We start from the raw sequence: 16759 nt of genomic DNA, 5'->3' as shown, positions 1-16759 counted from the left end.
CCATTATTAGTTAAATTACTTATTGAGTTTTCTCATTATTTTTATTATATATTCTTTTACAGCACCAGATATATTATTACGTAAGTATACAGTCTTTTTAACCTCTACGTATAGTCAATTACTGACACTTAAGATGGGTTAATAATATGCATAACTACTGTAAGAGTATTAATTAATGTTTATGTTGTAAAGCTAATTATTTATATTAAAAGATGAGAGAGCGGCATAGCACAGTTAGCTAAACTGGTGGTAGCCACTGTGTTGAACACTGAACTGTGAAAGACCATAAGTTTCCTTTGGTCCAAGATTCAAATCGTATCTCCGCTCTTTGTGTGTTTCAACTTCGATAGGAATACATGTAGATACTGCACCGTCTTTTGGATGAGACGTTAGCTATATATATTGTTTGAAGGTTTGCATGGCGAAATCAATAAAATTTGCAGTACATATGTCCTGAGGAAGTATATTGATCAAAACATCGAGAAACTCAACAGTTCTTTTCAGAACTATACATGGTGTACTGCAAACTTTATATCAATGGATTGAAATTAGCTAGAGAAGAGCATTGTTTCATGTGAACAAAACTTTGTTTACAATTTGTACCCAAGTCTTCTATTCAAAATGCTGGGTAAAATAGATGCTCTTATTTTTTTATTTTTAAGTAAGTCTGGTGATTCCTTCTATTGAAATTGCATTCTGGAAATCCAGAAAAGTAAACTATTCTGTTTTCTTACCTTGTGTAGAACCTCCGCAGGACCTTACTGCTTTTTTGAAGAACAAGTGGGTTAGTTTATACCACGTTCAACAGGATACCAGTGCTCTAATACCACATATATCAGCGTCGTACTTAGTTGAACCCCACAATTATGTGGAATTGGAGGATACTGATTGGAGTCATACTTTATTTGCTGGGTCTACCACAATCAATATACGGAGTCAAACCTTGTGCAGGTTAATCTTGAGACTACCGTCATCTGGTGCAGCAGAGCTTCGTCCAGGTCCTTTTTTGACTCGGTATATACCAATAGATTATGATGCTAGGCCAATAAATATTACAGGTTTTATTCAGGAACTTGGAGGTAATTTCTCAGCAAATTATTTGTCAAACACTATTTTATACTTGCTTATATAAACTAAGCAATCGGTTTGTAAATACTTAGAAAATTCCCTAGTGTAATGGTCGACACTATTTTAATTGAATATAGAGTATTGAAACATGCCTTTTGGTACTGCCTAGACTATGAAATATTAACAAATACACAAAACCACACATGCTAGTTCTCTAATGTCCAGATTTATAAATCAATTTACAAATTAATTAAAAAAGTATTGAAATTTTAGTTTTGAAAACCAATACACATTTGCATAGGAACACAGGTATGTTACGTGGTAATGTGACATCAGCTGTATTTGATAGATACAGAAATTCTAACTGTTTTCAATTTTTAACTTAATTTAATACATACATACTGTATTTTCATTTTGTTTTGATTGAAGCATATATTCTACCATTGAATCCATTTGTTGTTACATCGACTGGCGGGTACGTCCAGCTTCAAACAAATGCGAATGAAAATCAACAACTTCGGTGGAGTTTTAATGGAGTAAACATCCCTACAGCCAATGGGTTTGAAGTTTTAAAGATTTCAAACGCTACTGTTGAAGATGATGGTATCTATGAATGTTACATAGATGGAAGACGGGATGAAAACATGCATGCATTTTTCCAGCTTAGTGTGAGAGGTAGTAAAGGCAATATCATACTTATGTTCATTTAGTAACTGTCTTTAAAGCTTGTAAATAGGTCCGATTACAATTAAAGACAGGTGTTTGAAAATAGACCAAAACGAACAATTTACCGTCGGAGAAGACTTGTTTGCCAGAACTCCTACTGCATTGCCTCTTTATTCACAGCGTGGCTTCTCAGGTCAGGTCAGGTCAGACACAACTGTTATACAAATAATGAATATTTATAAGTGGAATGGTGCAAATAATTTCATGTGGTGAAAAATGAAATGTTATATTTTCACGAGGCAAAACTGAATGAAATTATTTGTTCATTACACTAACATCATTATTTGTTTTATAACACACCAATTTTTAATGAGAGACCAAAAGAGGGCATTCCAATTTTGGGAGTGCGGTAGAACAATTATAGATGGTGGATACTACAGCTTGCTTGAACATGATCAGCCAATAACAGCCTACACTCATGTGTGGTTGCATACTTATACTGTGAAACAAAAATGAAAACACAAACAAAATGCTATTGTACAGTTATTTAATATCATGTGACCCACAAAAAATAACAAGAATATACTTAGGTGTGTTATAATATGGATTATTTTTAAAACAACCAAATTGTTCATACAGAATGCCCTGCAGGGATGTGTGGCCTACCTAATTGTCGGTACACATGTCCAATCTGTAAATATGGTGGAGTGTGTGAACCTGCTTCTTGTACATGTATCTGCCCCTCTGGATACATTGGTGATCTCTGTGAAACACGTATGTATCATAGTTACCATTTTTTAGAATACAATAACCCTCTCTCCTCCCCTAGTAAAAGCCATATTCAGGGGACACCCCTATAAAGGGACACAGGCAAAACATTATTTAACATGGGCAACCCTTATTCTGAAGACATTCATCTTAAGGGGACACTTTCACATGAAACAAGTAAGGGACAGCTTAATTTAAACCTATGGGCAATCCCTATTCAGAAGACAGTGTCCTATGGGTATTCAACTGTATATAAAATAATGTAATAATGAATAATCCATTTGCACATTCTTTGCAGTAACTAGATATATTATTTTCCAGCACATGCAACCAATTATTTTGGAAAGTATGGTACTATTAAATGTAGTGATTCTGCTGACAGCTGTAAAGATAAAATAATGTGTCGGCCACCACCTTTTGGATGCTCTTGTGCTGGAGGCTTTTATGGACTTTTATGTGAATCAAGTAAGTTTGATGAGATAATCTGCTCATTGGTGATAGTAGTACAGCTACAGCTGTTGGTACTCTGATACTACAGCTGTTTACTGCAGTTGTTGATAGTACAGCTGTTGATACTACAGTTGTTGATAGTACAGCTGTTGATACAACTGTTGTTACTACAGCTGTTGTTTACTGCAGTTGTTGATAGTACACCTGTTGATACTGCAGCAACAACTGTTGTTACTGCAGTTGTTGATGCTACAGCTGTTGATACTGCAGCAACAACTGTTGTTACTGCAGTTGTTGATAGTACAGCTGTTAATACTGCAGCAACAACTGTTGTTACTGCAGTTGTTGATACTACAGCTGTTGATACTGCAGCAACAACTGTTGTTACTGCAGTTGTTGATAGTACAGCTGTTAATACTGCAGCAACAACTGTTGTTACTGCAGTTGTTGATAGTACAGCTGTTAATACTGCAGCAACAACTGTTGTTACTGCAGTTGTTGATACTACAGCTGTTGATACTGCAGCAACAACTGTTGTTACTGCAGTTGTTGATAGTACAGCTGTTAATACTGCAGCAACAACTGTTGTTACTGCAGTTGTTGATGCTACAGCTGTAAGCTGTTAATACTGCAGCAACAACTGTTGTTACTGCAGTTGTTGATACTACAGCTGTTGATACTGCAGCAACAACTGTTGTTACTGCAGTTGTTGATAGTACAGCTGTTAATACTGCAGCAACAACTGTTGTTACTGCAGTTGTTGATGCTACAGCTGTAAGCTGTTGATACTGCAGCAACAACTGTTGTTACTTCAGTTGTTGATACTACAGCTGTTGATACTGCACCAACAATTGTTGTTACTTCAGTTGTTGATACTACAGCTGTTGATACTGCAGCAACAACTGTTACTGTAGTTGTTGATACTGCAGCTCTTGCTACTGCAGCAACAACGTGTGTACTGGAGTTGCTAATACTACCTGTTTATTCTATTCTACAAAATTTAATATGGTAACTACACTTGACATGCTACATTTGTTGCAATACGGTGTTATAATCACCTTTGAAATGTGTTTTGTTTTAGTTTGTCCCACTGGTAAATATGGTCCAGATTGTCGGTTTGACTGTGATTGTCCCGATGCTCAATGTACTTACTTCAGTGGCTGTTCTGGTGGTTGTACTAACGGCATGACAGGTGACACTTGTGATGGTAATGAATATTTTACTCTTATATGAATATTCATAAGACGCAATTAGATTATTTATTTTGCTGTTTCAGTGACCATTTTATATAAGGATAAGATAAGAGGAAAATTTATCCTTAAATTTTTCTTGAATACCACTTAAATTAAATTCTTAGATATCTATTGATTTTTAAATACTATAAGAATTTCACTTTTCATATGTTATGAATATTGTACTCAGAACCACCAATTGATTTACCAAAGACTTATGTTTGAAAATAGCCTAAATTAGGAGTATGATTATACTTCAGAGTGGGATTATACTCTGTATATGATAGGCAAATAAAGATATTCTTGTTTTCTTTTACAGAATATTTGGCAGAGACCCCATGTCCGATTGGGTTTTATGGTACACAGTGTGAATTTCAATGCGAATGTCTATCATCTCTCACCTGTGATAAGGTGACAGGGGATTGCATTGCACCAGGTAGAATACAAACTTTTTGATCTAATGTAAGGGTCATGTTCAAAATTATTCCACTGCTGTAACAACATTTTTTAGAGAATTGTACTGTTATAAACTCATAAATTTAAATCATTATGACAGCTAGAAAATGAAATTTTAGTGGAATAATTTTTACATGATCCATTACCATCTATAATGCCCCTCATTCATTTAAGAGGACCCCTTAATAAATAGAGTGTCCTATTAGGAGGGGTTCTACTTTTTTTTTTGCTTTATAGCACAATGACCCAAGGTAAAATTATTATCAGGTGCTTTCTTGGCATATATTCTTGCACTAGCCACCATCGGAAGCTTAGTATGAATGCCAGAGTAATAATCTTGAGGGTTTTTTTTTCTGTAGATGAAATTATGGATATTGTGTTGGTGGTAGACCCCCCATGGACAGACATGTCAAGCAATCCTTCTGTCACGCTGACATTCTACTCTCTCAAAGATTCACGAACGGACGAAATGACTATTGCATTGACAGATGATCCTTCAGTATTCGTGGATGTTGATGTCTCAAGTAACGGTCCATTCTCAAGTGATTCAGATATCGCTCCAGATAGTGATGATGCTGCAAACACAAACTCTATTCAAGTTGTTGTTGGAACTTCAAGTACTGCAGAACAAAGAGTGGGACCATTCACTGGTACAGCCACTCTTGATGGATTTGTGACAACGACAACAGCATGGTTTCGCCCAAATAATGGTCAGTATACATAATAATTACCTATTTTAGCAACATCTTACCACAACTAGTTTCTTTTTAATTTTTATTTATTTTTTAATTATTTCATTTCCCAACCAACAATGAACTCATGGTTCATCACTTACAGGAGGGAACACAGACAAACACGTACACATACAATAACAAATATTAAACTAAACTACTAACAATGTTACGAAACTTACGGAGATTATTACTAAAGATATCTTATTATTACTAAAGATATCTTATTATTACTAAAGATATCTTATTATTACTAAAGATATCTTATTATTACTAAAGATATCTTATTATTACTAAAGATATCTTATTATTACTAAAGATATCTTATTATTACTAAAGATATCTTATTATTACTAAAGATATCTTATTATTACTAAAGATAATTGAAAATCTTATAATTGGGACATGTTAAGGTTCATGTCAAAATTATTCTACTATAGGTACTGTAGTAACTACATTTCTGTTACTGCAGAAATTTTTTTCAATTTTTTATGATTTATAATTTATAAAACAAACCTTAGATGGAGCTATATTTTAAAAAAACAACATAAAAGGCACTATCAAATAAATGTAGTTAATTTTGGATGTATGATTTTTACTTGATAGAGCACTGATTAAATATTTCATTTATTTTTACTAGCTGCAATCAACGCTTTAGTAGATGTAGTCCGTGTTTCACATGGCGGATTCGCAAAATTATCTACAGATGCCGAAGAGAATGCGAATTTACGTTGGAAATTTAATGGAGAGGATTTGGATTTTGCAAATGGATTACCAATTTTAACTATTACAAAAGCATATATTGAAGAATCGGGTGTTTATGAATGTTTTCTAAACGGTGATTATGACCAGAAAGCTCATGCCTACTTTCGAGTAGTGGTCAGAGGTGAATTTTTATGATTTTATTCTGATAAAATAGATTAAAAAAAAGTTGTATCAATACACTGTTTATTCTTTTGTCAAATTTTGTAGTACATACACTTTCTCTCATAATATATGGCAATATATATATATATATATATTTTATCAGGCTGTCCTGGTGGTTTATGTGGACGTCCAGGATGCTTGGAGCGCTGTCCTGTTTGTTATAATGGAGGTGTTTGTTCCGCTGATACTTGCTCATGTGTCTGCCCAGGGGGATTTCATGGTTCACAGTGTGATCAGGGTAAGTACATTTTATACAGAAATGGTGCTACATTTTGTTTTCACAACCTGACATGCAACTGTGCATGTTCAGAATGACTTTTCCTTTGACAGCTGCATAGTCTCATGGCACGTGAAAACAAAAGGTTGCTGAATTCAAAGGTAAATATGTGTTTTAATGAAGATACTGTTTGTATCTCTTTTGAAATTATAGTTTGTGAAGAACGAGACAATGTGTTTGGCACAGATTGCAGTACAACATGCAGTTCAGAACCAAATGGAAACTGTAGTGGAAAGATATTTTGTTATCCGGACCCACTCGGCTGTATTTGTGCGTCTGGATGGATGGGACAAAATTGTGATCAAAGTAAACTTTTACATTGTTTAAATCATTTCATACACTTTAGTTAAAGTTTGCCACATAACTTGTCCTAATAAGTATAAGGTAACCAAAAGTATATTAGGTAACCAAAAGTCTGGAATTTCTAATAATAGTAAATAAAAAGCAATGATTTTTTTTAATTCAGTGTGCGAAGATGGACATTATGGACCAAACTGTGATCTTGAATGTCATTGTAGCGATGGTGACTGTGACTATGTTGCTGGATGCGCTTCTGGTTCCGTCTGCACAGATGGATTCATTGGTGACACTTGCAAAGGTTTGTTTTTGACAAGTGTGACCTAGGTGGTTTGTGGTAGTTGGTAGTGCAGTGTACATATCTGGCTGGTGTGCACTTAAAAACACATATGCATATTTTAAAAGAGTAGAGGGTTACTCCAGTGTATTGGTCCGTCTCAGCCCATGTCACGTTAGCCCTGTTAGCAGCTTGACATTGAAGGGACTCTTAAGGGAGATGAAAGCTGTTTATCTGATATCATCAAGTCCACTATGCTTTGTATGTATAAAGTGTATTATCAAATGTGTGATCGCTATATAAGCAACATATATTATTAGTGTCTAATTACTTTTCGTAGTTTCTAGTAAATTGTATACAAATATTTTAATGTCAGATCCTGGCCCTGACTCTACCTGTTTGATTGGTGATTTTGGTGAATTGTGTGAACTTCAATGCGAATGTGATTTTCAACAGGCTTGTAACAGAACCACTGGTGAATGTTTACCATGTAAGTACTCAAAATCTACTATAGTACATGAGTTGCTTTTTCATGCTCTAAAGTTTCCATTGTCCTGTATGCTATACATTGCTAGTATAAGTATCACACAAAGGATTAGACAAAGTACATTGTCTGCTCTATCCCTAACACTGTTGTGTTCTCTGTAAATACTCTCACTTGAACTGAAGAAGTGTTACCCGAAAGCTCTGCAATTTATTTCTTTATCGTTCTGATTGAGCTTTTTACTTATTTTATTTTATCTCCATTTATTGAGATCCACCCACAGCACATGGTTTTTTAAAAATTTTCCCTTTGATTTATTTATTTTCATTGTAATAGATCAAAATACAACAAGTTGTGAACAAGGTTTTTATGGGGAGTATTGCACCCTAACGTGTCCATGTGGAGCTAATAAGGCTTGTGACAGAGTAACCAGCGAGTGTTATGTAGGTAAGATACAGACTGGAGTTGTTTAAACAAAATTTATAGTTGTCATATCATTTGTTACTGTGGTGGATGTTGACGGCTTTTGGTGGAATTGTACAACCATGTTGTCTTTTTTAAATTTAGTAACTACAACAGCAGAACCAACTACCACAGCAGAACCAACTACAGCAGCAGAACCAACTACAACAGCAGAACCGATAGTGACAACTATGGACGTGATAACTCTTGAAGTGACAACTCTTGAAGTGACAACTCCGAAAGTGACAACTCCGAAAGTGACAACTCCAGAAGTGGTAACTCCAGGTACTACATCAATTTAATTACCCGTACTGAAAATATGTGACTTCCTTATATTCCCACTGTCATGAGATTCCTAATTTACACATAATCACATTTAAGTGAGATATTATCCTCAGTGTATAAACAGATCTCAAATTTCTCAAGTTTTTCTTCTGCATTGTGTCATGGAATTTACTAGCAACCTAAAGTCCTGTCCATACTAGTCACACTTATTGACTAAAATGTATTTCACTTAAAGTCAAAATTGTGTTATGTTGTGCTCAAAATGCATAAAATCATGAACGACACAAAGACAAATAAAGTTTCTTAAGTGTGAATGGAAAATACGGCCACTATGTTTAATCATGGCTCAATTACATGACTAAATCATTTAAAAAAAAAATTATATGTTTGAGTCCTTAAAATAAAAATAGAGAGAATAAACATTATTTTATATTCTGATGCTAAACATATTTACACAAACTATTAACAGAGGTGATGGAAACTGTACTATATACAGATCAACCTGAGATTGTTATTACTGAGGTAGTAGTGGTTATGACCGAAGCCGCAACAACCACTGTACCAACAACTCCAGTACCAACTACCGAAATGGTGTTCACAACGGAAGCAGCCACAACAATTATTACAGAAGGTACATATGCGACAATTCATTTTACAATGTTTAGGCTTAAAATCCTGGAACTACAGCTGTTTTTAGAACAATAAATTATATTATATATATATATATATATATATATATATACTGAATACTTGCCCTGATGAAGGGCTAGTGTTGCCCGAAAACTCTGCTAACTTTTCTGGCTGTTTTACTTATCGTTTTGATTTAGCTTTTCGCTTTTTTTTTTTTGTATCTCCATTGAGATCCAGCCACTGATACCCACAGCATTGTCATTTTTTCAGTAATTTGCCTTTGGATTTGTATACTGAATACTAAAAAGCTTTATTTGTCCATTATCATAATAAAATAAAAATAGAAATTAATCTTAAAGATTAACACATATTAGTACGATTAAAAACAGATAAATAAAACATATAAACAAAAATTCATATAGAGGATATACACACATTATTGTACAAAGTTTTATTGATGTTTAATGAATATTTTACCATTTAAAAAATTTTGTAGAACCATCCTACCCGCATGAGTTTGCATGTACGTTTAACGTGAATGATTCGTTGGTAATTCCAACCACTGCTCAGCCTACGACGTTTGCTGTTCCAATGAGTAATTACACATCACCTTTACAAGTGTCGGATTCTGAATCTAACAATACTACGACTGAACCCACCACAACGATACAGCCAACTACAACTCAAGACTATGGCACAACACCAGTATATGATCCTTTTGATGAGATTGATGCTGGTTGTATGGTCGATGGTGAATACACGCCATTTTTTAATAACCTTGACGAATTTGTAATGCCGTTTGGTATACATAGTAAAGCAGTTGAGGTACCACAACGTGGAAAGAATGACACAGTGGTGTTGTCAATGCCGTTTCCAATTCCTTGTGCAGTGTCTCCGTTGGAGTGTGATAGTGGTTTGACCGTGTCTTTCTGGGTAAGACTAACACTCGACGAACTACTGAAACCGGGAGATAAATATTTCATATCAACTGGTAAGTTTGTTGAATTCATTATCATATCAAAATGGCATTTTTTGCAATTTTACAATAAACAATGTTTATGATTGAGTATTAATGTCTTGACATGGTTCTTTAGTTAAAGGAAAAGACAATTATTCTACTGCAGTAATTACGTTTGTTTACTGCAATAACGTATGATTTTAGTTTGTTTCAATTGAAAGGTTTATGAAGCAGTCACTGCAATAAAAGGCTGTATGATTACCTACAAAAGCTTGCTAAATATTGTATAAATAGGTCATAGAGTAAACAGTAATTTTTACAAGGTCACTTAGGGAAAAAACTAAGTATGTACATCATTACTTTGCTCAATTTGTTGGCAAATTGTTTATTTAGGTCCGCCAGATCAAACAGGTTTTGCAGTGTATCACAATTCTGCTACACTGTATGTAGTTGTGAAGGATGGGAACCGTATGTGGAAAGTCATTTTGTCTGGTGGTTTTATTGTTGGTGATATCTGGACACAGATCGCCTTTACATGGGATAGAGTTGGTAGTTCTGGATTAGAGGTATGCTTTATGCTTCTGTACAATCAAAACTGTGCCATTTTGAAAAGCAGTATATATATATATTGAATGATATTGAATGTGTACATACAGTAGTATAAAGAAAAAATAAATAGATCAATATAGCAGCAATTTATAGAAGCAGAAATTGTAAGTTGATATACTGTACAAGCAACAATTCATGTAAGTAGCAAATTCTGTTGTAGAGGCAGAAATTGTATGTTGTACAACATTAGCAGCAGTAGTAGAAACCTTATATGAAGCTGCAGATATGTAGCAACTACAGTCAATTCCAAATACCGGACTCTCTGAAACCCGGAAACTATCACAAAACCAGAAGTTCAACTGTAGCAAAACTTATTTTTCGAAACGTAGGTGTTTGTTGATGGCAACAAGAAAAACCAAGAGTCAGAATCAACGCCTGATGTTGTCGCAACAAGCCATGGTTACGTGACTATCGGAGCACGACTAGGGTCAGATGTCGAAACGGTGATGGATTCGACAGAGACATTATTTGACGAGCTCTACATTGCAGATCACTATCTTCCAGAATGGGGAAACAGGTCCACAATATTGGCAAGGGGTGTTGGTAAGTATGTTTTTTTCACAAGTATAGTACTACAGCAACCTATTATCTATAGAAACTTCTTTAGATATGTTGAAGTTAAATGCTTCAAATGTCTTTTCTGCCATCAATGGATCTGTTTTCATAAAACATTGGCATGGCCTTATTTATTAATTATTATATTTTATTGCTGTTATTGTTATACTTATTAGGTTTTTGTTTATTTCTCCAGATCAAGATGATTGTAAGAGTAATGAATGTCTAAACAGTCACTGTTTAGATGCTGGTATCGATTCTTATATTTGTGACTGCTTTCCTGGCTTCAATGGAACATTTTGTGAAAATGGTAATTGTTCTTATGAATTTATATCAAGTTATCTAAAAGTCTACAGCTCGGTCTAGACTAATACAGTAAACTGGTTTGACAAAAAAAATGTGATGTGCCTTAATATGGTAGTGATATAGTGTGTAGTGACATTTTTTTTGTTGTCACATGAAATTTAATAGTGTAGACAGATCTTTAAGGATCATGTTTCACTAAATTTGTAAAAAAAAATATAGTTTAATTATTTGTGTTGTAGTATATGAACTCTATCAATAAAATGACACAAAGTGTGATATCCCCTAAATAGAGATTGGCCATTAAAAAAAATTAAATATAATACAAACATAATTTTCTCCCTAAATTTGTCCTAAGGAAGGGGTTCTACTATATTAGAGTTGCTCATATTCATAGTATATTGACATGTTGTATTTTCCCCAGGTTGGTCAATAAAAACTGAGCGCTAACCAGGATCTCCAAAAAACATTGGCAGACTAGGTTTATTTCTTTATATTGATTTCATAAGACAATATTATTGTTCATATATTTTGATAATTTTTTATGTTGTATTTTTAAGATATTAATGAGTGCCATAGTAACCCCTGTATTAACGGCGAATGCATCGATAAAGTCAGCCAATTTACCTGTGAATGTGAATTTGGTTTTGAAGGAATTTTTTGCGAAATAGGTATGTACGATTTTTTAAACATCATATTGGTTAATAAAAATAATAATTGTCTTTTGTACAGCACCTAACCAAAATAAATTTTCTATCGTGAGATACTTGTAATGTGAGAAAGACGACATTTGTTCCTATATGACACTCCATTAGCGACTAGCTTTTCCTCTCTGCGTAACAACATCACATTTACACGAGACGAGCGATGTAATAGATTGAAAGAAATAGATATGAAACAGTTGAGTTTAGTGCCTGAAAGTACACAATAACACAAGTCACAGTATTGATTTTAAATTTTTCTTAGATACTATTCCAGATTTTGTATTTGATAGTTCTTCAACTGCTGATATTGCTCCTGAAGATTTGCGTAAGTTTTTAAAAGATTTGATTTGCTGGTCTACACATCTACATCTACAGTATAATTTGCTTGTATCTACAGTTCATTGGAAAACTCTATTAGACATAAAGTCTTAATAATTTCAGAGATGGTTTAAGTCTGTCCTAATTTTACAATATTATTAAGTCTGTTACAATATCACCAATCAACCAGGTAGATATAAATATTGAGGGGGTTCTTTTGATTAAAAATCAATACAAGCTACCTATAGCCACTATATTCTTGTTTTATTGGGGTTTTTTTTCATACATTTTTGTTATAGTTAATAACACAGATGTTCTTTACGAACCACTTTATGGATTGGCACAGAAGTACACGCCGTTCTCCAACACGGATGCTGGCTTCCCAGATGGCGCTCTATACACAACGATAACAATTGGACGTGGTGACCTTGGGAGCACTTACGTTGCTCTCCTTTATCCTGGTTCATGGGTGAACGCTTTATTTAATGAAGAATTATCGCAGGTGAATGGTGAATGCCTTGGCCAACCAAATAGATGTGCTGATGGATTTTCCAGTTCATTGTGGGTGAAGTTTGAAGCCAACAGTCCCACTAAACCAGGAATTATTATGCATGCTGGTGTACAGCCTGGTCAAGGTCCCTTTGCTCTTTTTGAGTTTACAGCAGACTCCCAACTTCAACTCACTGGTATGTGTTTGTACTTTTATTAATAGTGTGTTTTTCTTCGTAGTTTATACAACTTACAATTCTCTGGTTTATAGTTTTATTTTGACATAATTGCTAAATAAAGATTAGTAACACAGAAAGACATTGATACTTAAATGATATAAGAGGGATACATAATCTGATGAACAATGATTTAACAGAGTTGATTAAAAAGCCCAAGCATTGAATACAAGAATTTAAAAGCAAGCATTTTTTTTACATTGTGCAGACCTGAATCTCCTTCCAAATCCTAATCATTGACAATTACTATAGAGTAGAAGACCCAACATTACTTCACATCTTACATTACTTCACGTCTGACGTTACTATAAACCTATTTATAAATATTGTATGACCATGTATTGTCCTATGGGGTCTGGTAATATCTGGCAAAAATTAGGGGGTTATGCTTCGTTAACAATGGAATTGAGTTTTACCACAGTATTGTGTTTATCTTAAATTATGGAGTGGGATAATACTTGCGAGGTGTGATTATAATCAGAGATAATAACATTATTTTACAGTGAATTACAGTACTGTAGAATACAGAGGAAAGACTGTAGATTATGTGTTCATTCCTAATATATGGCTGAACCTTGCTGTAACATGGCGACGAGATGTAGGTGTATCTATCTACATGAATGGATATTCACTCAAATTACTAAAAACATTTATTGATACTTCTGCTGATGGACAAGGATGGTTAACAGTAAGTAGCTCTAATTCTTTTTAATGAATCAAATGAAGTGACTTGGTAGTTTATATGCTTGCCACCTGCCCGATGTCCACTCAAAAGATTTGTAATAAGATTTTGTTAAAGTAGATCATCTAAAGGCCAACTCAGACAGCGTCGTTTGACGAGGTTCGATGAACCGTCTCATCAGGAGAAAACTAAACATGTTTAAACTTTTCCCAACAACCTAAAAGCTACGCATGTTTCTATCTCAAGACGACTCGTCGTACAATGCTGTCTAAGTTGGCCTTTATGTATATGTTTATCCTGTGAACAGGATTGTCACCTTTGAGAAGGAAAGTGAATAAAACCACTTATCATTACCCTTGCCAATATGTCGAAATTGATAATTTAAAAAATGCTGTTCAAATTCTTGATTCTGTTTAGTCATTCATATGAATTAATAATGTTTGATTATTAGGTGGATGCACCTGGAGATACAAGCAACATGGTCAGTCTTGGAACTCGATTTGAAAGTTATATGACAACTGTCCCTTTTCATGTTGGCGACTTTGTCATTTTTCATCGATACATCTACGAATTTGAAGCTCACCTATTTCTTGGTGTCACAGGTAAACACTGTAGTTAGACAGCTTTCGATGTGCTTCCTCACTAAAAATCCAGAAGATGACCAATGACATAATTCAGGATTTTTTAAACAGGGGAACGCTAACATATTTATTGTCTGTCAAATATAGATTTAAAAATCTAGTTGAGTTTTCATTGCAGCTGTCAAAAATGGGTGTATGTGTTAACTCCATAGTAAAATAAAGTTGAATTGAATTTAACATTAATAAGTAGGTTGTTGGAAATTGAATGCTTTTTATTGGTTCTTAGCCGGAGCTAAATTTATTCATATTTAAATATTAATACTATACATCTTTTAGCTGAAGAGTTTGTGTTTTTCAACAATGCAACATACTATTGGACGACCGATGCGTATATACGAAGATTCACTCCCACAATCACGGCGTATACACCCAGTGTGTCTCGTACAACTGACTATGTCAAGGTTGGTAGTGCTGATCTAATTGTTGTTGATGGTTCTGACTACAAAGGAAGTGCCATCCTGATTGATGGTATTGAAGACCAGTGGATTACATCTGGTGAGCTATAAAAAGATTTATATCTGTCTTTCACATTTTAAATAAGTTTATATTTACATTGTCCCAATTAACCTTGTAAATGCAATATGTTAACCTTTGGCTATTTAAAAAAATATTTTATACCTGAATACAATTTTTAAAAAGAAAAAAACATTTGATGATGAGTTGATGATGATGATGTTGGTGGTTTGAAAACCAACCGTAGCGTGTGCCGTCTATAATCAAATATGAACACTGCCTTTATTAATAGCCTAGCATAACATATAATTTGTTGGCCTAGCCAGCCTAGCTCCACATAGCCTTTGTTGGCCTAGTCCTACATAGCCTTTGTTGAAAGCCTGACTATCCTATTTAACTTGAATAGAACAGTCAAACTTTCCACTCATGAATATAGTCTCCTCATTCAACACATAAACATTCATTATTTGTATTTACATTTTTTTTATAGCTGAATTGAATGGAACTTGTTTTAGCAACCCATACCTATGTCAAGAAGGTGTGACCTATTTATTTACTGGCACGTTGACCCCTGTGAATGATGAGGAGTACCATTTTGTGTTTAGTACCGGTGAACAATCTACCAGGGGCGTGTCTCTTTACCAACGAGGCGTCAAATTGGGGGCAGCATTGACAGATGGTGATAAACGATGGATCGTTGAGATAGACTACCAGCCTGATCCAGGTAAGTTTCTTTATTTATTTTGCCATACATATAATTTATTCTCTGCTGTTGTACAAGGAAGAATTACTACATCATTAAGTTAAATTAGGGGAAAAAAATTACCTGTAATATTTTATGTATAGTAGTTTAAATTGATTTAATTATAGTTTTATATTCAGGTGAGATGTGGATTTAGCTGGAAGGTTTACTCCTAAATAAATTTCTAAATCTCACTTTACATCGAAAATATTCACAGGTAGTCAATCTTTTCAATATTTCTGTCATTCAAATGTTTTTTTTTTTTTCAGAAAAATATCTGACGATTGCAATTTCATGGAATAAAACGTACGGTATGTTGTTTTACATGGATGGATATGCGATAGCAGCAGATTATGTGGGCTACCGAAAGATACGGGAAAATGATCTTGATTATCGCCTGTCTCTTGGACGTCGCAACGACTTTTTGAGCATGTATTCCAAGCTTACCTTTCAAGAGTTTGTATTTTGGGAGGAATTCGTTCCTATCTGGAGGTCATTAGAGTTTTTTGGTTTTGTGGGTAAGTTTAATTTGTAAATATTTCTAAACCCTACCTGTAGTGTTTTAGTACGAGAGAGTCAACTAGGTAGGTGATATTGGAGTGATGCAAGTAGGACAGGGCTGGCCTATCTCTTAAAAAATATAACATTTATGAAAACAACATAAAACACATTTTAAACACACGGTACAGTTTTTATTATAAAATTAAAAATGACAGATGAGTGTCTAAACTTACTGTAGACTAGTAACACATGGGTTTTTTTTTGTGTCATTTTTAAGATGTGTATTGTATGTTCTTTTAGATTCAAGCTACTATAACAAGCCATTATTATTCTGGGATGCAAAACATTTGATTAGCGCTAGTATCGACACACTTGAAGCAAACATGCTACTTCGAGCAAATGCGACGATCCCTTCAGACTTATTTGTAGGCCCAAGTCCTGGAGTGAATCTAATAGCAGATAAAATAGTAGACCTTACAGCAGACGACGCTCACTTGTACCTGGGTAAGTTGTTAAATGAGAAGATCCCTTAAGACTTATTTGTAGGCCCAAGTCCTG

General features: G+C 34.3%; 2 protein-coding genes across 3 annotated transcripts in view; both read left to right on the top strand.

The window, feature by feature from the left end:
* The first annotated feature begins 22 nt into the window (after positions 1–22).
* LOC144850435 (uncharacterized) lies at positions 23–6636 on the top strand. Its single transcript, XM_078707712.1, has 11 exons — positions 23–80; positions 744–1079; positions 1498–1743; positions 2374–2508; positions 2824–2967; positions 4034–4159; positions 4504–4620; positions 5000–5350; positions 6012–6257; positions 6402–6536; positions 6629–6636. Exons 3-11 carry the CDS (start codon positions 1713–1715, stop codon positions 6634–6636), a joined length of 1293 nt encoding a protein of 430 aa, XP_078563838.1. The 5' UTR covers positions 23–80; positions 744–1079; positions 1498–1712.
* Positions 6637–6673: 37 nt separating this feature from the next.
* Positions 6674–16759, top strand: part of LOC144849459 (uncharacterized) — a 28279-nt gene continuing 18193 nt past the window's right edge. For both annotated transcript variants that reach the window (XM_078706367.1, XM_078706368.1), the window contains exons 1-19: positions 6674–6881; positions 7042–7173; positions 7526–7639; positions 7970–8080; positions 8201–8337; positions 8852–9011; positions 9507–10001; positions 10362–10534; positions 10907–11120; positions 11329–11442; positions 11996–12106; positions 12402–12464; positions 12757–13143; positions 13686–13870; positions 14316–14466; positions 14782–15000; positions 15449–15682; positions 15970–16218; positions 16502–16705. In XM_078706367.1, the coding sequence (XP_078562493.1) occupies positions 6683–6881; positions 7042–7173; positions 7526–7639; positions 7970–8080; positions 8201–8337; positions 8852–9011; positions 9507–10001; positions 10362–10534; positions 10907–11120; positions 11329–11442; positions 11996–12106; positions 12402–12464; positions 12757–13143; positions 13686–13870; positions 14316–14466; positions 14782–15000; positions 15449–15682; positions 15970–16218; positions 16502–16705 (3652 nt within the window). In that variant the 5' untranslated portion in view covers positions 6674–6682. The remainder of the gene's footprint in view (positions 6882–7041; positions 7174–7525; positions 7640–7969; positions 8081–8200; positions 8338–8851; positions 9012–9506; positions 10002–10361; positions 10535–10906; positions 11121–11328; positions 11443–11995; positions 12107–12401; positions 12465–12756; positions 13144–13685; positions 13871–14315; positions 14467–14781; positions 15001–15448; positions 15683–15969; positions 16219–16501; positions 16706–16759) is intronic.

The sequence above is a fragment of the Antedon bifida genome, chromosome 8 (genome assembly GCF_963402885.1).
Source record: "Antedon bifida chromosome 8, ecAntBifi1.1, whole genome shotgun sequence".
Classification (NCBI taxonomy): domain Eukaryota; kingdom Metazoa; phylum Echinodermata; class Crinoidea; order Comatulida; family Antedonidae; genus Antedon; species Antedon bifida.
This window is presented reverse-complemented; position numbering and strand designations above follow the sequence as displayed.

Coding starts and splice junctions, on each gene's coding strand:
- LOC144850435 (XM_078707712.1), top strand. CDS start 1,713: ATGCATGCATTTTTCCAGCTTAGTGTGAGAG. Junction 4,160..4,503: donor GACAGGTGACACTTGTGATG/GTAATGAATATT, acceptor TTTCTTTTACAG/AATATTTGGCAGAGACCCCA. Junction 6,258..6,401: donor CTTTCGAGTAGTGGTCAGAG/GTGAATTTTTAT, acceptor ATATTTTATCAG/GCTGTCCTGGTGGTTTATGT.